General features: G+C 36.1%; 1 protein-coding gene across 2 annotated transcripts in view; it reads left to right on the plus strand.

Moving 5' to 3' along the window:
* Nucleotides 1-21,319, plus strand: part of LOC113402270 (GAS2-like protein 3) — a 106,016-nt gene extending 84,697 nt beyond the window's left edge. For both annotated transcript variants that reach the window (XM_026642464.2, XM_026642466.2), the window contains 8 exons: nt 6,716-7,111; nt 17,056-17,180; nt 17,423-17,564; nt 18,039-18,240; nt 18,429-18,478; nt 18,563-18,675; nt 18,948-19,076; nt 19,254-21,319. In XM_026642464.2, the coding sequence (XP_026498249.2) occupies nt 6,730-7,111; nt 17,056-17,180; nt 17,423-17,564; nt 18,039-18,240; nt 18,429-18,478; nt 18,563-18,675; nt 18,948-19,076; nt 19,254-20,246 (2,136 nt within the window). In that variant the 5' untranslated portion in view covers nt 6,716-6,729 and the 3' untranslated portion in view covers nt 20,247-21,319. The remainder of the gene's footprint in view (nt 1-6,715; nt 7,112-17,055; nt 17,181-17,422; nt 17,565-18,038; nt 18,241-18,428; nt 18,479-18,562; nt 18,676-18,947; nt 19,077-19,253) is intronic.
* Nucleotides 21,320-24,990: the final 3,671 nt, after the last annotated feature.

The raw sequence follows: 24,990 nt of genomic DNA on the forward strand, positions 1-24,990 counted from the left end.
CCAAAATTTCTTACGACTCACGAATATTTTTTACGCACTAATTCCCTTATTTTGTAACTAATGTTTGTTGGTATTATATTTTCATTACGTTTATATTTTATTCATTTAAGCTTAATGGTGGATTTGTATTTGTTTGTGGTTTTGAAACATTCTATTTTTGATTCTCAATGTGGTTGGACTAATCGACAGGCCATGTTTTTGCTATTCTTTGAAACTTGGTGTATATTACGATAATTTTAAATGAGCAGACTTGCCTATCAAAATATACAATATAGATTACTTCTCAAGTACAGCTTTGTAATAGATATAAGTAAATGTATATGCGCACCTTAAAGCGACTGAAATGATCGAGAACTTAACGACAGCGGGAAAAAATAATGATCGTACATGAGCGAGGCATGACTTCTCTCTTTCGCGAGCCGCACTCGTCACGAAATGAACAGACGAAACAATTTAACAATGTTCGTACGTGTTCACGCAACGCGCCCGAGTATATTTATCGTGTCGGTTCGCACGTCGCGGTCGCGTTGCGCCATTGACGAGAGCCGCTGCCCGTCAATGAAGCGGCCGCTTCCGCTGCAGTCGCAGCGCCGCCCTTTCAACGACGCAGGCGCAAGTACAGCCGGAGTTATGAACTTCGACGAGCTTACACCTTACGTTTGAATTTGATATATGATATTAGTAGAGATATCTAATGTAAAGTAGAATGTCTATTTATTTGTATAGCAAGACTGTTGCGGCATAAAAAACTTTCGCTTTGATATTAGATCGACATCAATTTCATATTTTGTCCATGAATCTTTCTCCATTCTTTCTTATTAAGGTTCTTAAACATCATGTGAAGTTCTTGGGAGAACTTTTGTATGTTTATGCATGTGAATCGTATAACACCCGTTGCACGTCGACCAGACATAAAACCGAATTTATTAATTATTTTTAACTCTATTATAGGTACGGTACAGATCATTTCGATCTCAACTTTTTAAAGATTTTTTAAAATGTAACTCAGGCAAGAGCACCTACAAATGTTGCCCTACTTTTTAGGTTTTTTATATTATTTCCAATTTTATTCTTTAGAGCCGTGTTCTGGTCTTTGACACTTAGTTTTCTTTTCTTTCTTGGGATACCGTCCTATTATTTCATTCATTATAGCCTCGTCCTACTATGTCCTTTAACATTCTATCAATTCCATCGACTGCTGTCCCTTAAGAATAATATTGGCTCTCCTTTTATTTACTTGTTCTGTGAGTTTATTACATCGACGCACGTAAGAATTCAATTTACACACACACACACACATTCTGAATAAAGTTATCTGAATCGCTGTATCGCTTACAAATGGATCAGAAACACCAACTAATCGTTTGTTACTAAACTAACTTCATGATTACATAGTTTGCCAAATTTATCGACTCGTATTGAATAATAGGGGGAAATATGAAGCCTCCCGTGACTTGTGCCCCGCCCTGCGGCCGCCCTGTAGTTGTGTGTAGTAGAGTGCGCTGCGAACGCGAGTAACTGAAACAAATATAATAAAACTAACTCAACTTCGGAAAGTTCGCTCCAACTTTACAATAAAGTTGCACCGGACTTTATTTATTCATGATCTATTTTTACGAGGAAGCAGAGACGTCGTGTTTACGGTAGCAGCTATTTTAGTGACGCTGCCCGCATTACTCGTTAAAACTTCTTCTTTAATTAGATTTTGCGCCCTCTGTTTAGCTATTACATTCTCAAAGTAATACAAACAATAGTACTCATGTACAAGTTATTTTTAGCTTAATTTTCAATAATATAATTATATCATTGTTATATGTATATTAGTATATAATATATATTAATAATATTTGGTAAACACATCAAAGATACAATTCTATCTATCTATTGCTAAATCCAGTTTAAGTTAACTCTAACATTAACCACTATAACTGTCTAGAAGTAAGTTCCACGTTAACCGTAAGGCATTGTAACTCAATCGGCGGCAATGAAAGCATATCCGGCGGACACTCCTCGCCCTCGCAGTCCGAGCGCGGCGCGACCGCAGAGCGCAGACGTAACGTTACGCGTAACGCGAGGGGTAATGCTTCTCCTACTTTTTCTTGCAATAAATATGGTAATATGTTATTCGTAAAAGGTATACTTAGTTCAGGTTTCATTTAATTAATTGCAAATTATTGTAGAAATATTAAAATTATATATATATCACTAAAGGCGATTACTATCGAAGAAACATGAAAAAACCTTAGATTCACGTACAGCATGCGATTTGCTACTAGCTATATTATAGCAAATATTATGCAATATAAACAGTTCTTGATTAATGTCTCTTTATTTATAATACAATACTTTGCCTTATCTACATTATATTCACATTAATTTTACCTCCAAAGTTCCCAAAGTAACTTCGCCAGCATACAAAATACCTTTTTTGCGAGTGTCCATAATTAATATTGTACGATTAGGTTATTCAAGATATTTTATATATATACCAATGATATCGCGTCAAATAAATGTCAAAGTTGCTTATTTGTCTCTGCTTAACTTCTCTTGTAGTTGGAATAGGCTATGGCTTCAAGTTTAATAGCTTAAGTTAGTAAAATAAAACGTTTGTCAGCCACCATATTAGCTATTAAATATAATGTTTAACTATCCATCTTTCAAACCCACATAAACAAAGATACAAAATTAACCCACAAGTACAGACAACACAGAACAATGTGAAGGGCCAGACGGAGTCGTGTCAACGACAACTCTTCAACGTCAATCACCAATGAACACTAATCCTAGAAGTACAAACATCCAATGAATAATTTCTGTCAATTAATATTTATCCTTTCTCTCTTAGAGATAAGGAATAAATTACGATAATGTTTATTTCTTGATTGTTTTTGGGCATATGTACGTCACCCACGCGAACCTACGAATAGGTCAAGTTGAGCAGGCGCCATGAGTCGGCGCAACTTCTCAAAACTTCCATGTACGCAAATTGTGGTCGTGTCCTTGCGCTACTGTATTTAAGGGCCATCGTGGTTATGCCACTTCGCTTAAGGTCAAATCGTACTTCACTTTCAATGGATAATTAATACACATTGACAAATCGCAAGATCTTTTGAATTGAATACCTGGTTTAATGATTATCGGGGGCATGTAAAAACGGCATGAGCTTAAAAGTAAAATACTAAAACTATACACAGATATTTTTATCGAAACCCATTATATCGTCTCGTAAAAGAACCCCAATAATATCTCCCGATAAGACCGGATTATGACCGAGGGTCGTAATATCCTCTCTTTATTTAATCGTTAATTCTTCGTAAAAACAATGTCGATCCTTAAGTAGGATAGGCCTAGGAGCCTACTCAAATAGAGTACGTTTAAATTTTGATCTTACAAAAGCGTAGAATAAAAAATGGTTCGCTTACATACTCGTATAATCCATACGGACTGATAGACAGGTACAACACACGATAGGTACCTTGTACTTTGTAGTCAAGATTATTCCTTTAATTCTAAAGAAAGATTACATTTGTGTAAAATACTTGTTAAAGATAAAACAATAATAATTGCAAATTGAACTTCCTCATTCTGCTAGTTCGGTTTAGCGACGGCGTCTCCGTTTCAGACAATGCTACATATCGGAGTGCGTTGCTCCCGGTCCTGCGAGTCCCGGTGCGGCGGCGAGTGGCGACTAGCCTTAATTGGATAATCGTATTCACTCCGCACTCCTGTACTTAGCTTGTTGCCACTCCAGCAGTTCTTAAGATACCGACAGACTTGTAAATACATTTAATGTAACCGTTATAATAATTGGAATCGAAAAAACATCGCTTGTAAAGTAACCAGACAATCTTAACAATGTACAAGACAATTATCTATTTGAAATAGACAATTGTAGAATATATCAATTTATACGTAATATATATCAATAAGAGTCGTGTCCATGGATTAGGTCCAAATTGAAGAGTCAGTGCAAGTCACGCAACGAGTCGCGGTTTCCATGACAAAAGAGTCGATCAAATACCGATAGTCGATATATAGTCAGGCTAGCGAGTAAATAAGGCCCAAAACTTAACCGAACAAAATGTAACAATAACCTTTTATATGAAGACACTTATTTATTTCAGTAATAAAATCTTGTTTATTTTCTCGTAACATATTTTTTTGCAATCGCTATCTAGTTGTCAACAGTTCCGGTCAATGACCCGACATGACTTGCACTCGCAGGACGTAAGTTATTTCGCTAACACTCGGGACGATCTATGATGGCTCAAGTCGATCGACTCGTTAGATAGATAATTGTCTACAAATTGAAACTAATGAACAAATAACTGATGACGTTACTATAAAGTCGTCAATTAATAAACGCAAATTCTAGAGGCAGGAAGGGGTTTTGATCGAATGAGCTTGAATATTGTATAAAAGGACATTATGATATATGTAGATCAAGATAGTTTTACTAAAATAGTTAAATAATCATACAAAACAACAATTACGCCTGTCTAATAATAGAAGTAACGTTTCCTCAAATCATTATCTATACAAAAATGTACATTGTCAAAATGTGAAGAATTACTTCAAGCAACTTTTCTGGTCAACACTACCGTGCCACTAAAAAACTGCTGGACTTGCACCTGAACGTCTAATATATTTTTTAAAAAAATGTTTTCCATTTGTACTGTTGTAAACATTGAGAATGACTTATATCGATCAATGAGATCGCAACAACTGGAGCGCTATCGGTGAAGTTGTCGTGTCTTGTCGGGACGTAAACTATTGTCCTAATTTTATTAAATCGATTTCTATACTAATTCCGTGCTCGCGAGTTGTTATAAGGCGGTACCGCCTCGTTCCGATACGATTTTTCCTCAAATCACGTGAAAACTCCGTATTAGCATCGGCAATGTTTCAGAATATTCATATTATTAATAAATACAACCATTTCCCTTGCAAAGTAATACGGTTAACGGATTTTACCAATATATTCTTTTACAAAAGAATAAAAATTAAAATCAATTATATATATATACAATTGTACACCTCTACAGCGGCCCTAGATCGCCGAACTAGCCGTTGGTTTGTATAAAGTTATAATAGATGCTATGCATATTCATATTTAATTTAAAAAGATCCTTTTACGTTTTTTGCGTGCGCCTCTTCATGTCTATCAGTGATCATAGTAACCGATATTCGTCCGTGTTGTGTGCATGACCGAAAATACATTGTATGCATTTTTATTGCATCGCGATCAAAAGCATTTTACGACGAGCTCGGGGCCGACCGACGATCACGCGCCGACGAATTTTCTGAACAATAGTGCGCACGAAATGTAAATATCTATAAATACCTTTTTTAAAAAATGAACAATAAAGATTTATGTTTATATTAAATTAACATAAAATCAAGTACCTCTAAAACGTGTAGTTTCTTATTCAAGTCATACTTCATCACTTGGGCGTATAGTAGCCGGAAGTAAGTAACTTTGAGACAAAGAGTTCCTGTTTGCTGGATTAAGATCATGGCAGAAGCAAATAATGCTTCTTGTCTTTTAAAGTTAAAAGGATCAAATTCCAATAGTCAAGTTACAAAATAATGAAAAAAAGCTCATAGTTCTCACATTTTTTAAACAACAATACTAATAATGTAATCCTTTGCATAATAATGATCCGTAATAGATTCACAATCTTATCCATAAAGCTCACGCAGCGTTCTCACGAGCGAAGCTTATATGGGCAGCCTGAGAAGTGCCGCCGCTACCCCTGCTTTGTGGTACCGCCGAGTTCAAGGCTCTGCCATATACGAATCGGAGTTTTCGGAATAAATTCTCAGCTTTACGATTATCTGCGGAGTTCCCATGACAATTGGCAGAGCAAGATAGCCCGATTTCACGCCTATAATCGCAAAATCAGATTTTTGATCGATAAATTTGCGATAGCTTGGTTCTCGAATATTTTTTTGCTAAATTAAATTACAAATTAGTTTTTAACCTCTAGACATACTTTCGAATCGTTCAGTAAATAATTATGGTCCCAGAAGGGAAATACTTCTGTTTTAAGCCAAGTGCTTAAAAGCAAAATTATAAGTTAGTGTTTTAATTACATATACAAATGGATAACCTTCGTCTTGTCATTAGTTCTCGTGCACATTGGCCCTTGTTGGATGATATTAGCGTTATAAAATAAACTGTCATGGCGCTCAGGTTATTCTTTTGTCTCGCTCAAGGCTATGACTTCTATTACCAAACTCATTAAAATTAATGTCACAGAACCCATCATCGCTAATCGCTAGAACGAAGTTTGACGCATGTTTTTTTGAAGATAATAGATACACATACTTACGTAACAGCTTTTTCGTACCATTTTCTGAACTAGTAATTACTGGTCGCTTCCCTCGATCCCTCAATACACAATACTCCGATACCTTCGCCGGCTGTAAATTGACTTTAATTAGTATTTTTATGAACAGATTATATTTTGACAGTGGTCCGATGTGACTCACTGAAAACATCCACCACAACAGTGGAAAACAAAATATTCATTACTTGTTTCTCTAAACGGTGCTAAAGAGGCACCACATTGCCTTACTCTATTTAATATAAAGTTTTACTTCTACAGGTTATAACATAAAATTAATATTAAGAAAAATATAAAAACTAACTTTCACTACAATTTAACGAATTTAACAGAGTTTTATTTGACAAATGTCTTGATGTTCACAGATTTGTAAGCCACCATGGCTTATTACCGCTGCGGGCCGACTGCAATCGGGAGCCGCGCCTCTTGGTCGGTGACGTCCCCCATGGAGCCTAAGGCTTTCGATCGTCCCCTAAGCGGCAACTACGACAGAATATTCAACGCCTTTGAACGCACTAATGCATTCGAGTACGTAAGAAGTACGTTCGAGGGAAAGCAGGAGGAGAGACATGTGGGGCACGGAGACATAGTGGTTAACAGGAAGATGTCCAGCAGTTTCGAGAGAGCAGATTGCGCCCTGGCCGCGCAGACCCCGTGTTCTGACGACGAGGACTTCTATAGGGAGAAGATTCTGTACTCGCAGGCGAGGCAGCTGTTTCCCTTGCAGGAAGATCTGGCAGACTGGATAAATAAAACTATTGGTGCGTATAATCTTACTGCCGACATTAAATTTTACAGTTGCGTTTAGAACGGTTATTGGATTTTGGTCACATAAAATTTAGCGTTGGTTCGTGTTTTTGAACATTAATGTTCTTCTTGAAAGTCTCACTACGTTAAGCAGTTGGACATCTGTCTAAACATAGTTGCTACAGTTTAAACCGATTACTGATTCGCTAGTAATTAGGTATATACAGGTATTATGATATCTTTAAAACGAAGATGTTTGTGACGCACAGAAAATAATATAACGCGCCCAAGTCCCATTGTATAACTTAAAACTGTGTAACCCTCAGAATTAGTAAAGTTTTAACTTGTTTTCAGTATCGTAATAACAATAAAATACAGAAATAGTTCAAATGAATTAAATTTAGTCAACAAAGCTTATGAATCTGTAGATGTAAAGAGGATTATGTATATGGAAGGCAGTCATTCTGTGTACGTGGCGACATACGTATTTGTTGTAAGGCTATTAAAATAACACTACGCATTACGGCGGCATGTCCTTTGTAAGGTCATCGACATCGCTAATTATTTATATTGTTGAATATATTTCGATGATGCGAACTTACGGATACGGTCGTCAGTCAGTAACACCAATAAGTCATAGCATAATTATTCATTATACTTATATAAACTGTAAGTTGCCATAACTCGTAAATTAAAACAACAGTTACCATTCAGTTCATTTGCAGTAAAACATAATGATAATGACGTAGCTAGTTAATAATATCCTGATTGTACTTGATTGCTACCTTTGTAATTAACTAAAACAATTAATTTTGAGGAAATATTCTCAAAAGTGAAAACTTGATTCATTCACGTACAATCTTAATTAAGTATGTAGGTTCGCAATTGCGTATTTTGAAAAATACGAAGAAACGATGGATGGATTGTGTGAAAGACGATATGGTTAGAAAGAATGTTACTTGTGAGATGACGTCCGATAGAGAAGTATGGAAGAAGAAGACATGCTGCGCCGACCCCAAGTAAATTGGGATAGGGACAGGAGGATGATCCACCGTCTGTAAAGCGTTATGCAACATCTAGCTAGTGTCTTTAGCGACTCAAGATTCATTTGAACGCACATTCCTTCCAATTAAGTATAGTGCAATCCGTAGCTAAAATATTTGTCCAGTAAATAGTTTCACATGAAGGCCTAATTTTTTTCGATGGTTGATTGAATATTATAGATTGATTAAAAATAATGTGCTATTTAACGATGCGCTAAGTGGCGCTTTGTACGCAGTAGATGATCCGGATTATATGTATTGTAGGTCTAGCACCACGGCCGGAGACAGCGTGACAATTGATTTTACGAGTTTCTCCGTCCTGAATAGCGCAGATATGAATCGTGCTTTGAATCAGCTTACTCTGGCGTGCTGATCTTAGCGATAGCGCTCTCTTGGTCTGAGCGCCCGTCTATGCATATTCTAAATTTCATAACTGAAAATATTCAGAAGAAATAGATGGGAACTTGAGGAAAAACAATTATATTTGGATATCTGTTTATTGACTTGTCTACACTTTCACATATATGGATGTGTCTTTGAGAAGTTTTTCGTTTTAATACGGTTTTAGATATTCAACGGAACCATTTTCTACGAAAATATAGGTGGCGTTGGTTCCTTTTATATTATGAAAATTAGCATTATATTTTAATGAAAACACTTTTTTATTTTGGTGCTAGGTGCTAAATGCGCTGTCTGGGTGCTAAATTTGACGATTGTTCTACAATCACGAGGAAGTAGCACAGTAAACGTCAACCCCTGATTGTACAAAAAAGGCATATGCCTACAATATAAAAATGCCGCGGGGCGTTAGTGTTTTAGACATGAATTATTATTTTTTAGGGATCACTTTTAATATTGAATAGTTATCCTTTAATATTATTTATTAAATTCATATCACTCATAACAAATTCACATCAAATTTCGTAACGAAATAAATGAATAAATAAAACATAAATAATAAATATATAATATAAGCACGGGGCCGTCGCCGGCTGTTATTTAGTATCATTTGTTTACAATAATTTCGGAGAGTCTTGCGACTTCGGCGGGAGTGGCGAGCGGGTCGTGGGAGGACTAATGAATTCCAACGCGTGCTATAACTTGTATTAAGTAATCATCACTTCTGCATTTGTTTGTTTTTCGAATGAACACGGTACACAAAGGTAATATCTCTTATAAACTTTTATTTTACAATTTTTATTTTATTTTAATTACTCAATAACTTTTTTATTTGTTTATAAACGCTCTGCGATAGTTAGCATATTTACGACAAAGGGCTTCGACATGCCCACGTCCGGTGTAATTAAACGCTCCAACGATATCGACTACCGAACATTTCGATATAGACGAGTTGAAGCGATCTACATATGAGTTGATTTTGACATTTCGAACTCATTAAATAACTTTCAATATTTTGTTTGTTAAATCTGTTTTGTTACCACATTTTACTTTACTAATATTATTATTTATTTATTTAAAATAGATTTGCCAATAGACCACCTGTTGTCAAGTGGTCACCACCATAGACATTGTAAGAAATATTAACAATTTCATACATCGCTAATGCGCTACCACTCTTGGAAACTAAGATGTTATGATTCTGGACCTGTGGTTACACTGACTGAAGGGTAAGTGACCCTTCGAACTGGAGTACATTGATTCTAAGTATTGCTGCTTGAAGGTTGAGTAAATTATCTTATATTTTGTACTCAATAACGCAGACCTAGTAGGTTTAACTGACCGAGACTCGTTAATTCACTGTGTTAGATATGATCTTGTAAAAATCTCTTGCCTCTCATTTATTATCCTTATTAGAAACTGTACGGTATGGCTTCACTATAAACTGTGTCGCCGACAAGGCCGCGAATTAATTCTCATTTCAACTGACAGATTCTTAACTAGACTCACACTTAATTGTTAACTCCATAAACTAGTCGATTTGCTCCGCTCGGCCGCGACGCTTCGGTTATATATGTATTTATATGTCATTTATATATGCCAAACCTATTCATTATTTTGACTTTTGGTCAATGGCAGTGACATATATAAAAAAATATATAGATTTAATGCATCTACGAATTAATCATCTGTAAAACATTTGCGTTTTGAAAAATGTAATAAAAGCGGCCCACGACTGGCGAAGGCGAATAAATTCTCTTTCCGTAGACTGAAAACAGTCAGAGTTAATGTCACTACTAATCACAGCTACGATGCGCACGGGCTGACTGCATATATACAGAATAAATACATTCTGAGTAAATAACAATAAAATTGATTGACTATTGTATGTGGCATGCCATGAAAAACAAATCTCTTCACGCCTACGAGCGCGCTATCGTGAGCGATATCGCCTCGTGTGCTGCCGGCGCGTGCTTACGGTACCTACTAGAAAATAAAGTTACAAGTTCTAGTATTGCTGAATTCTCCATATTTTGACCACTACGCCAACGACTGTTCAAGTCAACTGAAGGCCCCGAACGGTAAAAATTTGGTAAATCGTAATTAAAGTTGCAATTTTGGCAGTGATGAACGCCACTTAAATGTTACAATTCAATCTATAAAAATGCCTAAATGAAGTTCCCGTGTTTATTTGTCGTTTAAAACATCGAATGCTGCAAAACCTGCTACTTCTTAACGCCTATATTCGCAGAGTATTTGATTGTATTTAAGTTAATAGTATTTTAGAGATTAAAATATGTTCAACATATGCATGTTTCCCGACTCCCACTGCGTGCGTAAACATTCGCGACAAGTATTAATCAAACAAACATGGGCATGTGTTTAGAAATAAACTTATCATTTAATGTTTCGATTGTTTACCAAACACAAAGACTACAGACGCACGGCTCAGGGCGGCGGCGAGTGCGCAACGTCTATTAATTTACTGATCTCCCTTATTCTCTTTTTCTGTAAGCACCATCTTTGTTGCTTAACCGGGACTAAATGATGAATATGTTTTAGTACTTAAAATCTTAAAATCTGTTTAATGTTTAAACATTAAGAAGACACAAGACGTATTTGTTGTCACTGACTAGTGTCGTTTAGACATTTAAGTCAACAACTCAACAGTCACGAGGAGCCATTATACGCCATCACACGAGCCCTAATTACAGCCGCGTTATCCGCTAAAAATGATTCCAAAAGTCACTCTTATGCTGAAAGAAATAGATGTGATAATGCGTTGAAAGTTCATTAATAAGATAATAGATATAGTTCAGTCCATTGTTTCTCATCTTCACGCATGCTAGCGTTCGTGACAACCGTTTGAGAATTAGTAAATTAAGTTATACAAGGAAGATTACATTTAAATAATATGTTGAGAAAATGATTTGATAGTTGTCTTTTCTATTTTCGTGATCTTAAACACATGACTGTGGCAATATATGTTGACTACAAAAATATACTATGGGAAAGATAGATAATATGCTGTGCGCTGTAAATCCAAACAAATTAATTACGTTACGCATTTTAAAATGCGATTCAGAAAATGCAACACTCAACAAATAAACACGTGTGTACTTTGAAAGTAATTACTTGGGTATGATTTGTACGATACTCGTCACAGCTACTTAACATTTAATGAGACTGCAGGACGAATTTATTCGGTGTGAACACCGTTTTAATAGGTAAATTAAGGACAAAGATGTGTTCATGTCGAAAATTATACTCCCACGTCTTTGTCCTCTTAACACGGATTCTTACCCACCGAGATTATTTACTTAGACACCAAACATTAACAAATCTACTTATAATAAAACTAATATGTTATTACAAAAAAAATATAAAAATTGAATTTCAATTCCATAAATATATTAATCAATACTAAACATAGCAAGTTAATGAATTGATAATGTTATTATTTATGGAAATAATATATAATCTTTATATTGACTTAATGCGTATAGTTTCAATTTAATTACAAGCAATAAAAGACACTTATACGCGTCCCTAAATTCAGGCAGTAATTCATGATCCTGGACATAAAGAGCTTTCTTGTTTTATTGAGTAATAAACACGAAGTATATTGGAAAGTAGTCCCGAGTAATAAAGAAATAATTAATATGTGTACGGTACCGGTCTAAAACGAAGGCAGCGCTCAGTATGCGACGGTATATCCTGAATTTTATTTGCAAACTACCGCTAGAAACTACGAAAGGTTCGGTGATGATTCATTATCTAATAAATATAATAACATGCATAGGGTCTGCTATTAATAGGCGGCGTATCGGCACTCGAACCGCTCGCCGTGGACGCCATGACATGAATATTCAATGATCGAGGGCTCAAGCGAGGAGAGGATGATTTTCACGAAATATCCGCTTTATACACTTCTATAGTCTATGCCCTACATAATATGCTTCTCTGTTCGGACACAGAACGCATGTACGAGATTTGTTCGGTATTTAATCGTGTGACCAAAAGTTTTACTGCTATTCACATGGGTTATTGTTTTTGTTGCATTTTATGCGTTTTTAGGAAACGTTTGCATAACTTTCTTATTGCAGACGGCATCAAAGGCTTATCCAATGCAAAATATTTATTAATTGGCGTATAAAATAGCTAAAACCGGTACCTCCTAACAAATTTAGTTATCAACGTTTTGATGAAACAATGTTTCACATAATAAAGAATATAAATAATAAAGTAAAATAGATAATTTTCGTCGTAAAAAAACGGTGGTTTTCAGTAATGAGATGTGTCACGGAACTGGATCTCTTGCACGCTAATCTATAACAGTTACTCAAGCGCCGAAAATATTGCAGTGTCATCTATTCCCCTCTTTCTTACGACTTTTATTATTCGAATCGCATTTGATGTTAAAGTGACGACATAATATCATCAGCGAGTGAACTCTTTGAGCTGTTCACAATTTATATATTAATATCACAAATCGCTATATTTTGTATTCTGCAACATTGGATTTATTATAATAATTTTGATACTAAAGTCCCGTTGCTTCCCGGGGCTCGATGACACAAATTGCAATTTTAGAAACCGTTATCAGGACTTAATTGTGATTAGTTTAGTTGTTAGCGATCATTCGTACGTTAAGTAATAACTTGTGTTTACAATTAAATGAAATGGTGTCGTTGAGTGAAGAGACATGGATTTTACAGACATTTAAACATTATCTTTCTATAATAAATTCAATATACCGTTTCACCAGATTGCATCTTCGACCTTGTACACTTACTTATCGAAGTTTATTCATGGATTAAAGTCTTGGCTTAATTATTTATTTGGAAAAAAATCACTTGCGGAGACCGGTTATAAAAAGTTGCGTTCTTGTGCTAGCCGCAGACAGTGTATAAAGTCAAGGAGAAACGAAGTTAAAGAACGGTCATTCCTTTTTACGAACCTTAGCGCTCGCGCAACACTTTATACACTCAATATCCGTTTAATATGTATAATCTGATTGTGTGATCGCACGGAATCAATATCAATAGAGTCTGGCTCGTGTTGAAGAATATCTCAATACTCGTATTTGTTTTAAATGTAATATTATATAAAATATATACATCCAACATTTAAGAAGTCGGGATGGTAAGCTAGTATTAAAATGATATGTATCCAAAAGGAGACATTTCCAGACTGTTTACTTATTTAACGTTATTCAACGGTTTATTTACAATTACTAAAATCAAAGTAGTGATCGTTGACATGAGCTGTGGAAATCGTTTTGCGTTTTATTTATTACGATCGTTTATCGAGTACTTCTACAGTAAATGTTCAGTATTCTTATTTATCCGGGTTGGATTTTCGGATCGATCGTGATATTCTTAGTTTCCTCTCCCATCGGTTCATCTCTCACTACCACCTCATTGGTTTGAGTGCAGGGATAGGGAGTGACTAATAGTGTTTGGGAAAATATGGGAGTTAAAATTTGGTTGGGTTTGAATCATCATCTCACAAAATTAATCAAACGTTAAGCTTGTCCGATTCAGAACGCAGATTCTAACGCAGTACCGGCAAGAGACTCGGTGATTTCTATTTTATAAGCATTATTAATATAGAGACACGTGTATTAATTATTCAGTATTAATAATTGCATGTCTGTATGTAGTCGTAACTCATCGAGTACGCGTTCCACCGAACACAATGTGAAATGCGCTGGGAGTATTACAGAGTCAATGTTACGCTGTTTATGTAATAAGTCTTCCGTACCTTGAGATGCAGCTTTAAAAAGTCACAAGTAAAAGGCACGCGCGAAAGGTTATTTAAATACCTAAGAATAAGTGACTTTTGTTTAAATTTAAGTATAAAAATACCTTGTTTCATTTTGAATTTTAATAGAAAAAAGTAAGTTTTTCTTAAAATCGTATCATACAGTTGCGGCGATATTATTAACAATGTAATGGTATAATTTAATTCGTACAATTTGAAATACAATTAAAGGGCATTCTTATTTCATGTAATACGCGTATTCGTGTTCTTCAAAGGTTGCTACTTAATCTTATTTATTATGTTATAATTAAAACAGTATACTGTTTACCACAGCTACCACCCTAAAGCTCATTAGGCACCAATTTTGTATGAAATAACGTAGATTATTTATATGTTTTAATAATGCTACGAAGCTTACGCTCACTTAGGCGGCAAGTTTAAAGAATGTTTAAAAACTGCACTTTATCCGCAGAAAAGTAATCGGCCTTCGGCGATGTGAGATCGCCGTCAGATAGCCGTCGATGATATGCATTACGCTGAGTGGCCGCTGGGACTCACTCGCAATTACACCGACATTGATACATTAATCCACTTATGCAAATATTAATAATATGAAATACCAAACCCAGTTACCTTGGAGCTATTTGCGAATGAATAAATCAATTTATGCTGTGTAAATATACGTTAAATTACACAATCCGGGAAACAACTCACACTCGTGTAGTGGAAGCAGAAAGACATACTTAATGTACGTACACCAGGGACATATTGTAGGTCAATACCGTTCATAGAAAATGGCGCTGTAAGAAATATTAACCATTCCTTATATCAACAATGCGCCACCAACCTAGGAAACTAAGATGTTATGTCCCTTTGTGCATGTAGTTACACTCGCTCAATCACCCTTCAAACCGGAACATAACAATACTGAGTACTGCTGTTTGACGGTGGAATATCTGATGAGTGAGTGGTACCTACCCAGAAGGGCTTGCACAAAGCCTAGTTACTACCACCAAGTTAGACTAAACTATACTGGCATAGTATGTTTTATAGACGTACAATTAGTAATAATACTGGAAATATATTTCCTTCTTTTTTCTTGATTCCTTACCAACGATATTTGCCGTTTCACTTTTTTATTCGCATTCAACTTTGAAAAATATTTAATCTAAAGAAATGTAAAAACTATTGATCAGACATGCAAGTAAGAGTTCGCCCTTGTTCTGACGATCTGCTTTGAATATTTTTACAATTGCTTTGCATACAAATACTCGTATGACCTGCAAAGACCTGCGCGGCTGTGTCCGTGACATTGACTGTGCGAACATTGCTTGTGAGAAATATGTTGTGATCGGTTCCTGGGAAATATTGTGATAGATGCTTCAATAAAATTAATTTTCATTCATTCTTCATGCACATACATTAGTACAGAAAGACGGGCGATAAAGAAAACTACGTAGACCTCGTGAACTTATTGACGGTAGACCTAATTGAAGTTTTACAAAGTTTTTACATGAAACCTATTACTGTTACGTACGTCATGCAGGTTCAGATGAACTAAGACTGGTCACCAAAGTTCCATGATGACGTTTACGGTATAACGACTCAGCTAGCAAAATTTTTGGTGTTTGACAATATATAATAAAGTGTTGAATGCGTACAATGTTTTTAAGAATAGCTGATAGTCAACCAATGCACAAACTCGCCTCGAGATATCTGGCGCACGCGCAATGCATTGCTTGACATCTATTATTCATGAATCACGCGACGCCGGGGGGCGCGCCAATATATTAACTTGTAGATGCAAGAGTTGAGCGACCGAATGCTCAGTTTTATTATTCCGCTACATATCAAGTACCTAGCAGTACTATAATTGTAGAACTAGTTTACGTTATAGTCGAATAGTGAAGGACGCGAAATGCACATCGTATTATTTAAATTTGTAAATCATAATGGAATCTTGCTAATTTTGACTTGTCATGTTACAGAAAATTTACAATTGATTACAATAATAAAAATAAGACTAAGGATCTTTTTATTGTATTACTGAGGTGTATTACTATAGAGCCGGATCGTGGGCGTCAGCGAAGCGCGTTCGAGTACGTCACGGGAGCGACGACGCGTGACAACGTAGCGATGATAAACACTAACTTATACGGTTATCTAACGGGCTGTACGCTGGTGCAGTAGGTCACAAAAACACTAACGTTCCTTATAATAAAATTAAAGAAAAAAATCCGTTAAATTTTAAGTTATTAGTACATGTTTCAGGTGCTTACTGATATAGTCGCGTAATACTTATTTTGCTCGTATCTGTAAGTATCGAAACGGTGTTATGCTGTACCTAAATAAATATCTTTATGAGATATTTAATTCAAAATAGTTTACGACTGCACAAATACTCAACCAAGAGGTAAATTTTAATCTCCTAAATAATTTAAAACTGAATTCGATATTAGGTAGTCATACTCTACAACTACGGTAAATTGTGATTTTAATACACTATTGAGTAGAAAATTAACTTATTATCTCCGGGAACAGGTTTGATAATTAGAGATTTGTAAAGTGAAATAAAAATTATACTTACATAACTTTTGCCTTTAAAAATTGAGTGAGTAAGTGTGTGGACTACCAGAAATCGCATCATGATTATACTACCATGACACTATGTGGAAAAAATCTATTCATTATATTTTTTCCTCATTAACTCAATAAGAAAAAAATTAATTACCGTTTTTTTTTGTCTATAGGTATAACGTATCTGACCGGCGAGAACTTCCTGGACGTGTTAGACAATGGCGCGGAGCTGTGCCAACTCGCTGTGGTCATCCATGAGCGCGCGCGGGAAACGCTCGACCATGGGCTCATTGTAGGGGTTGGTAAAAATATATTGCCAAATGTTATGTCACAGTTATATTAACGACGTGTACAGGATCTGTCTAACAAAATTGAAGAAATTTTAGTTTAGTATAATATTAGCCGTTGGTTAAATCATACTTATTCTTTGCTTATAATATTTGTTAGTAGTACCTAAATTAATTTCTATAATGCAAACTCCGAGGACTACATGAATGTGTACATTGTTTGCATTCCCCTTGAATGAGTTTTAATTTCCAGCCGGTGCCAGCCATTCGCGGTCGTTGCTGGCAGCGAGCCGCGCGACGCAGTTTCTTCTCTCGCGACAATGCCGAGAACTTCATCACCTTCTGCCGCGAGCTCGGCGTGCACGAGAACCTGCTTTTTGAGAGCGACGACCTTGGTAACACTTACGTCTCGAGATTAAACACTAATAGTGTTTTTTACTGAACACTAACGATGAGTACATAATATTATACAGACAAACGAGCAATTAATTCAAAATCGGGGTGATTCTGCTCTAAGCTAAGGAATAATAAAACAATATTCCAATAGTAATGAGCGATTTATACTCGAATCTTTGTGGAACTACTGCTTTTTGAATTTTTATAAAATGACAAGTTGACTAAAATATATGCTTAGTACTTTTTTATATTGAGACTTCTCGGGAATAGTTTTGTTTTAATTTTTTTTAAGTTATAATTTAAATCACAAATGGATCTTTTCAACAATTCATAAAATTGATATGCTTTTAAGACTAAACTAAATAATACTATAAAAGTTATAATATGATAATTTATCAGGTAATTGGTCTCTTTAAATAACTAAGCATTGATTTTTAGTGACTCAATAACATCTATTGATTTATTTATCGCAGTTCTCCACAATCAACCACGTCAGGTGATCCTCTGCCTGTTAGAAGTAGCGCGGCTCGCTACCAAGTTCAACATTGAGCCACCAGGGCTCGTGCAGTTGGAAAAAGAAATAGCTATGGAGGAACGCGACTCAGGTCTAGACTCCGCCATGTCCGGTGCCGCATGGCAGTTCCGAGACAACTCGCCCTCACCGATCAGAGAGAAGTAAGCAAATTACACTTGAAAATAGATCTCATGTTAAAACCGCCGCTTGTAATATAAAACATTGATACATACGTAAATAACGCGCGGTTATTTCTAATATTAAAACAATACATTCGTAAATAATCCTTGTTTTGGTTTCGTCCTCGTCAAATTATTTTTCTCAAATGTAATCATTACTTGATTTCCAGATCGAGAAAAGATCCAAAAGAATTATCTTCCTCGCCAGATCCAAATGACAGTAAGTTTTAATTATATTACCATGTGGTAGAAATAACATAGGAAATTTAGAGTAAAGAATATAACATATTTTGTAATATTCTAGCTGAGTTGTCCGTGCCTGACAATGTGGACGCAGAGAGCACCAAGTCGGGCGACACGGAGAGTAGCACCGACACCGACGTGCCTCTCAAACCCACCAACGAATTGGATAAACGAGTATGAGAACTTTACTCAGGACTTTGTGTTGTTTGCAAAACTTAATAGATGAATTATGTAGTTGTTAAAAAACGTAGATATAAGTAGGTACCTACTTCATTTATAAGAAAATTCATCAAGCTTTGTAGTAGCTACATTCTTGAGTTTATTCATAATTACACTATTGTTTAAGCAAAGGACTTGTTGTCATTTTGTTGTGACATATGCACCTCAGGCAAGGTCTAAAATGTATGCCTTTTAAAGAACCTAACTAAAATAACGGCCCTCTTAAGGTTCAACTGGTGACACGGCTTATGGAGCGGGGCTGCAACTGTGGCTCAGGGAAGTGCTCCAAGCTACTCAAGGTGAAGAAGGTCGGAGAGGGACGCTACAACATCGCCGGTCGAAATGTCTTCATAAGGGTCAGTAATTAGAGTTAACATGAACAAGTCGAGTGACGATATGCTTAACTTTTTCATTATTCACGAATTTGTCTTGTTTAATAATATTTGATAACAACTAAGCTACCTATTTTAGTATTTTTTCTTCTAAGTAAGCTTGATATTGATAATATGAAAATGCGTCGTTTCGCTATTCAGTTGCTGAAGGGTCGACACATGATGGTGCGCGTGGGCGGCGGCTGGGATACGCTGGAGCACTTTTTGTCGCGCCACGAGCCCTGCCAGGTGCGGCTCGTAACGCAGGGTCGGCGTGACGTACTGCCCGTGTCCCTGCCGTCCCCTGCCAGCAGCAAGGCCTCCCTCACCAAGGAGCCCTCGCTCGCCGGCAACGTCTCCCCCGTAGATAGCAAGGCCTCGTCCATCAGTGGCAAGGCCTCCCCCGTTGACGGCAAGTCGCGCCCGCACGTTGCCAGCCGGTCCGGTAGCCGGCCCGGCAGCGCGCACGGCTCTCCGCCGGAGCCGCGCCGCGCCGCCACACCTCCCAAGCCGTCCCCCGCGCGGAACAGGGCGGGCCTGACGCTCCCCCTCAGGGACGCGACGGCCGAGAAGAAGTCTCCCGCGCCGCGCGCTAGGAAGCAGTCCGCCCCCGCGAGCTTCAGCACGCCCGGCACGCCCACCGGCCGGTCGGTCCGGACGCCGCCCGTGGAGCTGCGCAAATCGCTCACTTCGAATGCCTTAGTTAACGTTCCTAAGAAATCGAGAAGTACGAGCCTCGCGAACGCGCAGAGGGATGAAAGGAAGGCTTTCTGTGGTACCGATAAATTGAACCAGGTCAAGAAGAACCGGAGCGCCAGTATCGCTAGCACCCCGACCGAGTCGACCCCGGCTCGAAAGACCCGTAGTCAGAGCCTCGCTTCGACTCCCGTTAACGAACCTAAGAAATCCCTAATGAACGGTTACGCCAAGAAGACGCGCAGCATGAGCCTAGCGGGGCCGGTAGATTTCACTAAGCCGCTCAACAAGAGCTCGTCCGTGACGACTAACGGTTCGCTAACGCAGGCCGCGATAGAGGAGAGCATCCGGTTGTCTCTCGAAGCTAGCATAGCGGATAACACTTCTCCAAAAAAGCCATTTTTACACATTAAAGCCAAATACCGAAGTCCCCCGCCCCGCGAGATTCCGCCCAGATAATTTTACCACGGTTTGATTCCTCATTCCATTAGTTTTAAAGTTTGACAGTAATTAGGGTTACTGCGATAGAAGTATGTAAGTTACAAATCAACGAACGTCGGCGCGGGCTTTTCGCTGTGAAATTTTTGAACCCCGTGATGAAAGTTCAATTATTAGACATTTAGTTCTCACGTAAGATAGTCAGTAAGCGTTATTTAGATCTCCTAAGCAATCTCATATTTATCACCTAGTAGTGGGTAGACGCAATAATCATTATTAAAACATTCATCATTACTCCAGCTACCGGGAGACTAGTCATAATGATTTTTATATATAATTGTAATCATTAATCTTAAATAATAATTATGTAATTCAAATGTCACTTTCCAATTGCAATAATTATATGATTAATTTATATTTTTTTAAGTTCGAGATTAAGTCTTTTTTTTCAATATAATTTCATGTATAGAAGTAATGTTTGCATGTTGGTATTATTAACGTATTATGTATTTGGAAGGCATACTACTGAATTGATTTTCCATCGTTTGTTTTGTAATTCAAGTAATTACATAAAATTATGCTTATTGTATTTGTAGAAGCACTTGTACTGTATCGCTTTCGTGCTATTTATTGTATTTCAATTGTATTATCAATGTTTTATAAATGTCGTATTTTGTAACAGAACGTATTCTCACGCACCTAGAGACCTAAGTGTACAAACTATACAATATTAAATGTCCACACATCGTCTATTTTCGTACAATGAAAGGATATAAAATATTTTTGCACTTAGATAGACAAGCACTAGCTAGAAGACGATACAATTGAAATTTTACCTAAGAATGTTACTCAAACCAAATATTCACGAAGTGTGTACACCAACGGGAACTGTTCACAGTACGAGGCGTTAACAATCGGTAAAGTTGACTGTAAGCTTAAAACTAGCAAACCTGACAATGTAAAAAAAGAATTTGGGTAAAGTGAGACCCGTTGATGTACAACAACTCGTAACTGCCGATCTACCATTATGCAATATTGTGCCAACAGTTTTAACATTGTATGTGGTTAAAATAAACTTTTTGATATGCATTGCCTTCCGTTGTTTTAATCATTAGAGGCTAAGATATCATCCCTCACGAATTCATTATCAGCTGTTCACCCATCGTTTTGCTGCACTACAATCTGCAATTGCAATAATTTGTATACACAAAGTAATCAAAAAGATGTATTATCTTGTTAGAGCTTTAAGGCTATTTAAATTGATTATATAATAAACAATGGATCACTTTACCTAATACAATGAAGTCCGTCTGAACAAAGCTTTTGTTCCACAAATTCGTCGTGCTTAAGGTTTGAGTGCCAATAATTCACTAATAGTCATATTTATTTTATTCTTCATTTGATTCTAATAAATTATTAGAATCAAATGAAGACATGATTGATAATTCTAATTTTACACTTCAACCGAGGGCAGCAATAGTACCTATCTATTGTAATAAGTGAGCACCGACACACACGTTAACTGCGCAGAAAATGGCTTGTATTCTACCTATGTATGGATATATGTTTACATATTATGTACTTACAAGTATACCGCAACGAGAGCAATAAATAGGATAAAGGAAAATTGTTCAAAATGATCACCTCTTAAAACATCTTATTTCTTCGATTCCCATGTTTATTTAAAACTAGCTGTGCCCGCGACTTCGTTCGCGTAGTTGTCGGAAACACTATCATGATTATCGTTTGATTGCTCACGTTGGTTTTTGTTATTATAATCGTCAATAAGATTTAATAATATGTTTTACAGTACTTCAGCGTAGATTATATTTTTAGTTTTTTTTTCTTGTGGTAGAAGAACATACTGATTTTGCCCGCAACCCGATCTTGACAACGCGACATATAGTTGGCCGTGTGAAAAGCAGTCTTGACGTAAATAGATTCCTACGTGTTTAAATGTTTGGCCCTGTGATTTATTAATGGTTACGGCAAAAGATAACTTAATGGGAAATTGAATTCTTTTAAAATTAAAAGGTAAATCATTCGGAATCATTGGGATGCGAGGTATAAGCACTGTTTGACCAACTGCCGGACCATTCAAAACTGTTGCAACGATCACGTTATTGCGAAGGAATTTTACTTGAAGGCGGGAAAATTATCGCAGCACCTATTTTTAACTTCAGGGAATGTGGTGGAAGGCCGCTCGGGTTTAAAGAATTGAGAAACTCTTGTGGGTAATGGCTGCATCTTCTTGATCCATTACATTATCAATAGATGTGTAGGTAGTTATATCGCCTGGAAGTTTGGTTAAAATTAGGTCGTTAATTTCGTCAACGCTACTATTTCTCGCCGCCAATATTGCCCTTTGACACATCCATTGGTAATCTTTATTTTCTATTTCGACGATATTAGGGTAAACTTTTGATATTAAATCCTCTATGCTAGTCACTTTTTCTCCTAAATCGCGATCAATTTCAATTTTATTTTCAGAATGAGGTACTTTTCCATCTCCTATTAAAAGTAACTTTGAAGGAAAATTTGTACTTCCTCCCCCCAAATGTGCTCTCATATTCGTAGATAGTTTTAAGGTATGGACAAATTTCCATAACGGTGAACTTTTAAGGCAAGACCTTACAATGTCTGCTCTAGTTCCTCTTAAAATTACCGGTAAAGTTTGTCGAAAATCCCCAGAAAACATAATGGTAATCCCACCCATAATTTTATCACAACTTCTAATATCTCTGAGAGTTCTATCTAGAGCCTCTACATGAGCTCTATGGATCATGGTACATTCGTCCCAGATAATTAAAGAAACGTCTTGTAAAACTTTACCCAGAGGGCCATTTTTGCGAATAGAGCACACGCTATCTTTTTGTAAAGAAACAGTTAGAGGCAGTTTAAAAGTGGAATGAGCTGTGCGTCCACCTGCTAATAAAGTTGCCGCAATTCCTGACGACGCAACTGCCAAGGCTATTTTTCCCTGAGACCTTACTTTTGCTAATATGAAATTAGTAATAAAAGGCTTTCCAGTTCCACCTGGAGCATCCAAAAAAAATATTTTTCCTTCGTTAAAACGAATACTGCACATAACACGATTGTACGCCGTCACCTGGTCATTAACTAATTTTGGTTCATTTTCAGTAATATACTCATTTAATTCATTTACATCATACGGCTTCCGTAGTGCTACTTCTAAAGGATCTAAATTATTATGTGAATTATTCCTTTTTGATGCAGGAAGCCCAAAATCAGTCAATGATTTATCTGAAATTTCATGAATTTTATCTTCAATTAAGATAAGTCTATCATTGTATACGTTATCAGTATAGGTTAATGTTATATCCTGATTTTCATTACGCATTCTGTTTAATATATCTTCACATAAATCATTGCGAAATTTATTCCATAACTATAAGGGGTAAGATGGCTGGCAAAATATAAGGATGATTTGATTCCCGTTGTCGATTCACCGAAGTTCGGAAATTTTGTAAGGCTAACCTCTGTGAACGTTCAACGCTCGATTCCCTAGCACGATGTTGTTCACTGACCGTTCTTTGATTAGCTAACCTCTGCGTATTGTCTTCAGTTGTTTCATTGCTACGCAAAAGCCGCAGACGCTTTGCATTAGCAGTCTGCCGAGAAAGGTTAGTTCTTTTTCTAGGCATTATAGTGACGAAAAAGATAAAAAAAATGTAGGTATTAAATTTAAACCAAAACGTATCTTGTAATCAATAAAAACAAACATATGGTAAATAATTAAGTACCCGATAATATAATGAAATCTGTATTGAAAAAAAAAAGTATTATAAAGGTTATTTAATTTTTTTTTTTATTTCGATATTTTATCGTAATAAAAAAACCATATATGTTTTAATAAACAAAAACCTAACCAAATCAGAATAATTATGCAGATGACAACCACTTCTAATAAACAAAAATTTTGACAAAAAAAAAAACCGACTTCAAAAGAGAAAAAAAATAATATGCTCTAAAAAGTAAAAAATAATTGCTTATTATTCTACAACTTAATAATCAAGTAACTTATTCTACTTACCAATATGTAGGTACGTTCTGTGTTTCCACGCAGGGAGATAAGTATGTACCTACCCACTTTAAATCTAACTTAACACAAACCTATGAATAACAAACAATGATTACAATATTTTTTAGATTTAAACTATGTAAAATGAAATTAAAAATATTTAGACTATTTAAAAGTCAGCAAAGTTATTACGATAATATATTATAGATAAAATTATTGTCCTTTATAATAAAAAAAGGATCATTAAAATTGGTTGGCACAATTTTGAGTTATTCACCTATTTATCGCGCACATACATAATGCACATTTAAGACTTATATCGTTTTCATAGGGATACCATCATCGTAACAGGATAAAATTAAAATGGGACCCCACGGGAAGCACTACCTTTCAAACAAAAAAAAATTATCAAAATCCAGTGAAAAGTTATGAGGTAACAAACATATAAAAAACAAAAAAATACAGACGAATTGATAACCTCCTCCTTTTTGAAGTCGGTTGAAAACAAACAATATTAACTTAAACGTAATAAGATAAACAAACCGAACAATAAGAAGTTTAGATTGTTTCTCCTTTGGTGTTATTATTCCATAAGGTGATTATAGTACAACCGTGTTGAATATGCTTGAACGTAATAGAATTTACTTGAAATATTGAACTACTAATTTATTTGTGTAGTCATTTTAATCGATATTCACCTATTTGCTTATTTGCATAATTTAT

This window comes from Vanessa tameamea, chromosome 22, assembly GCF_037043105.1.
Source record: "Vanessa tameamea isolate UH-Manoa-2023 chromosome 22, ilVanTame1 primary haplotype, whole genome shotgun sequence".
NCBI lineage: Eukaryota > Metazoa > Arthropoda > Insecta > Lepidoptera > Nymphalidae > Vanessa > Vanessa tameamea.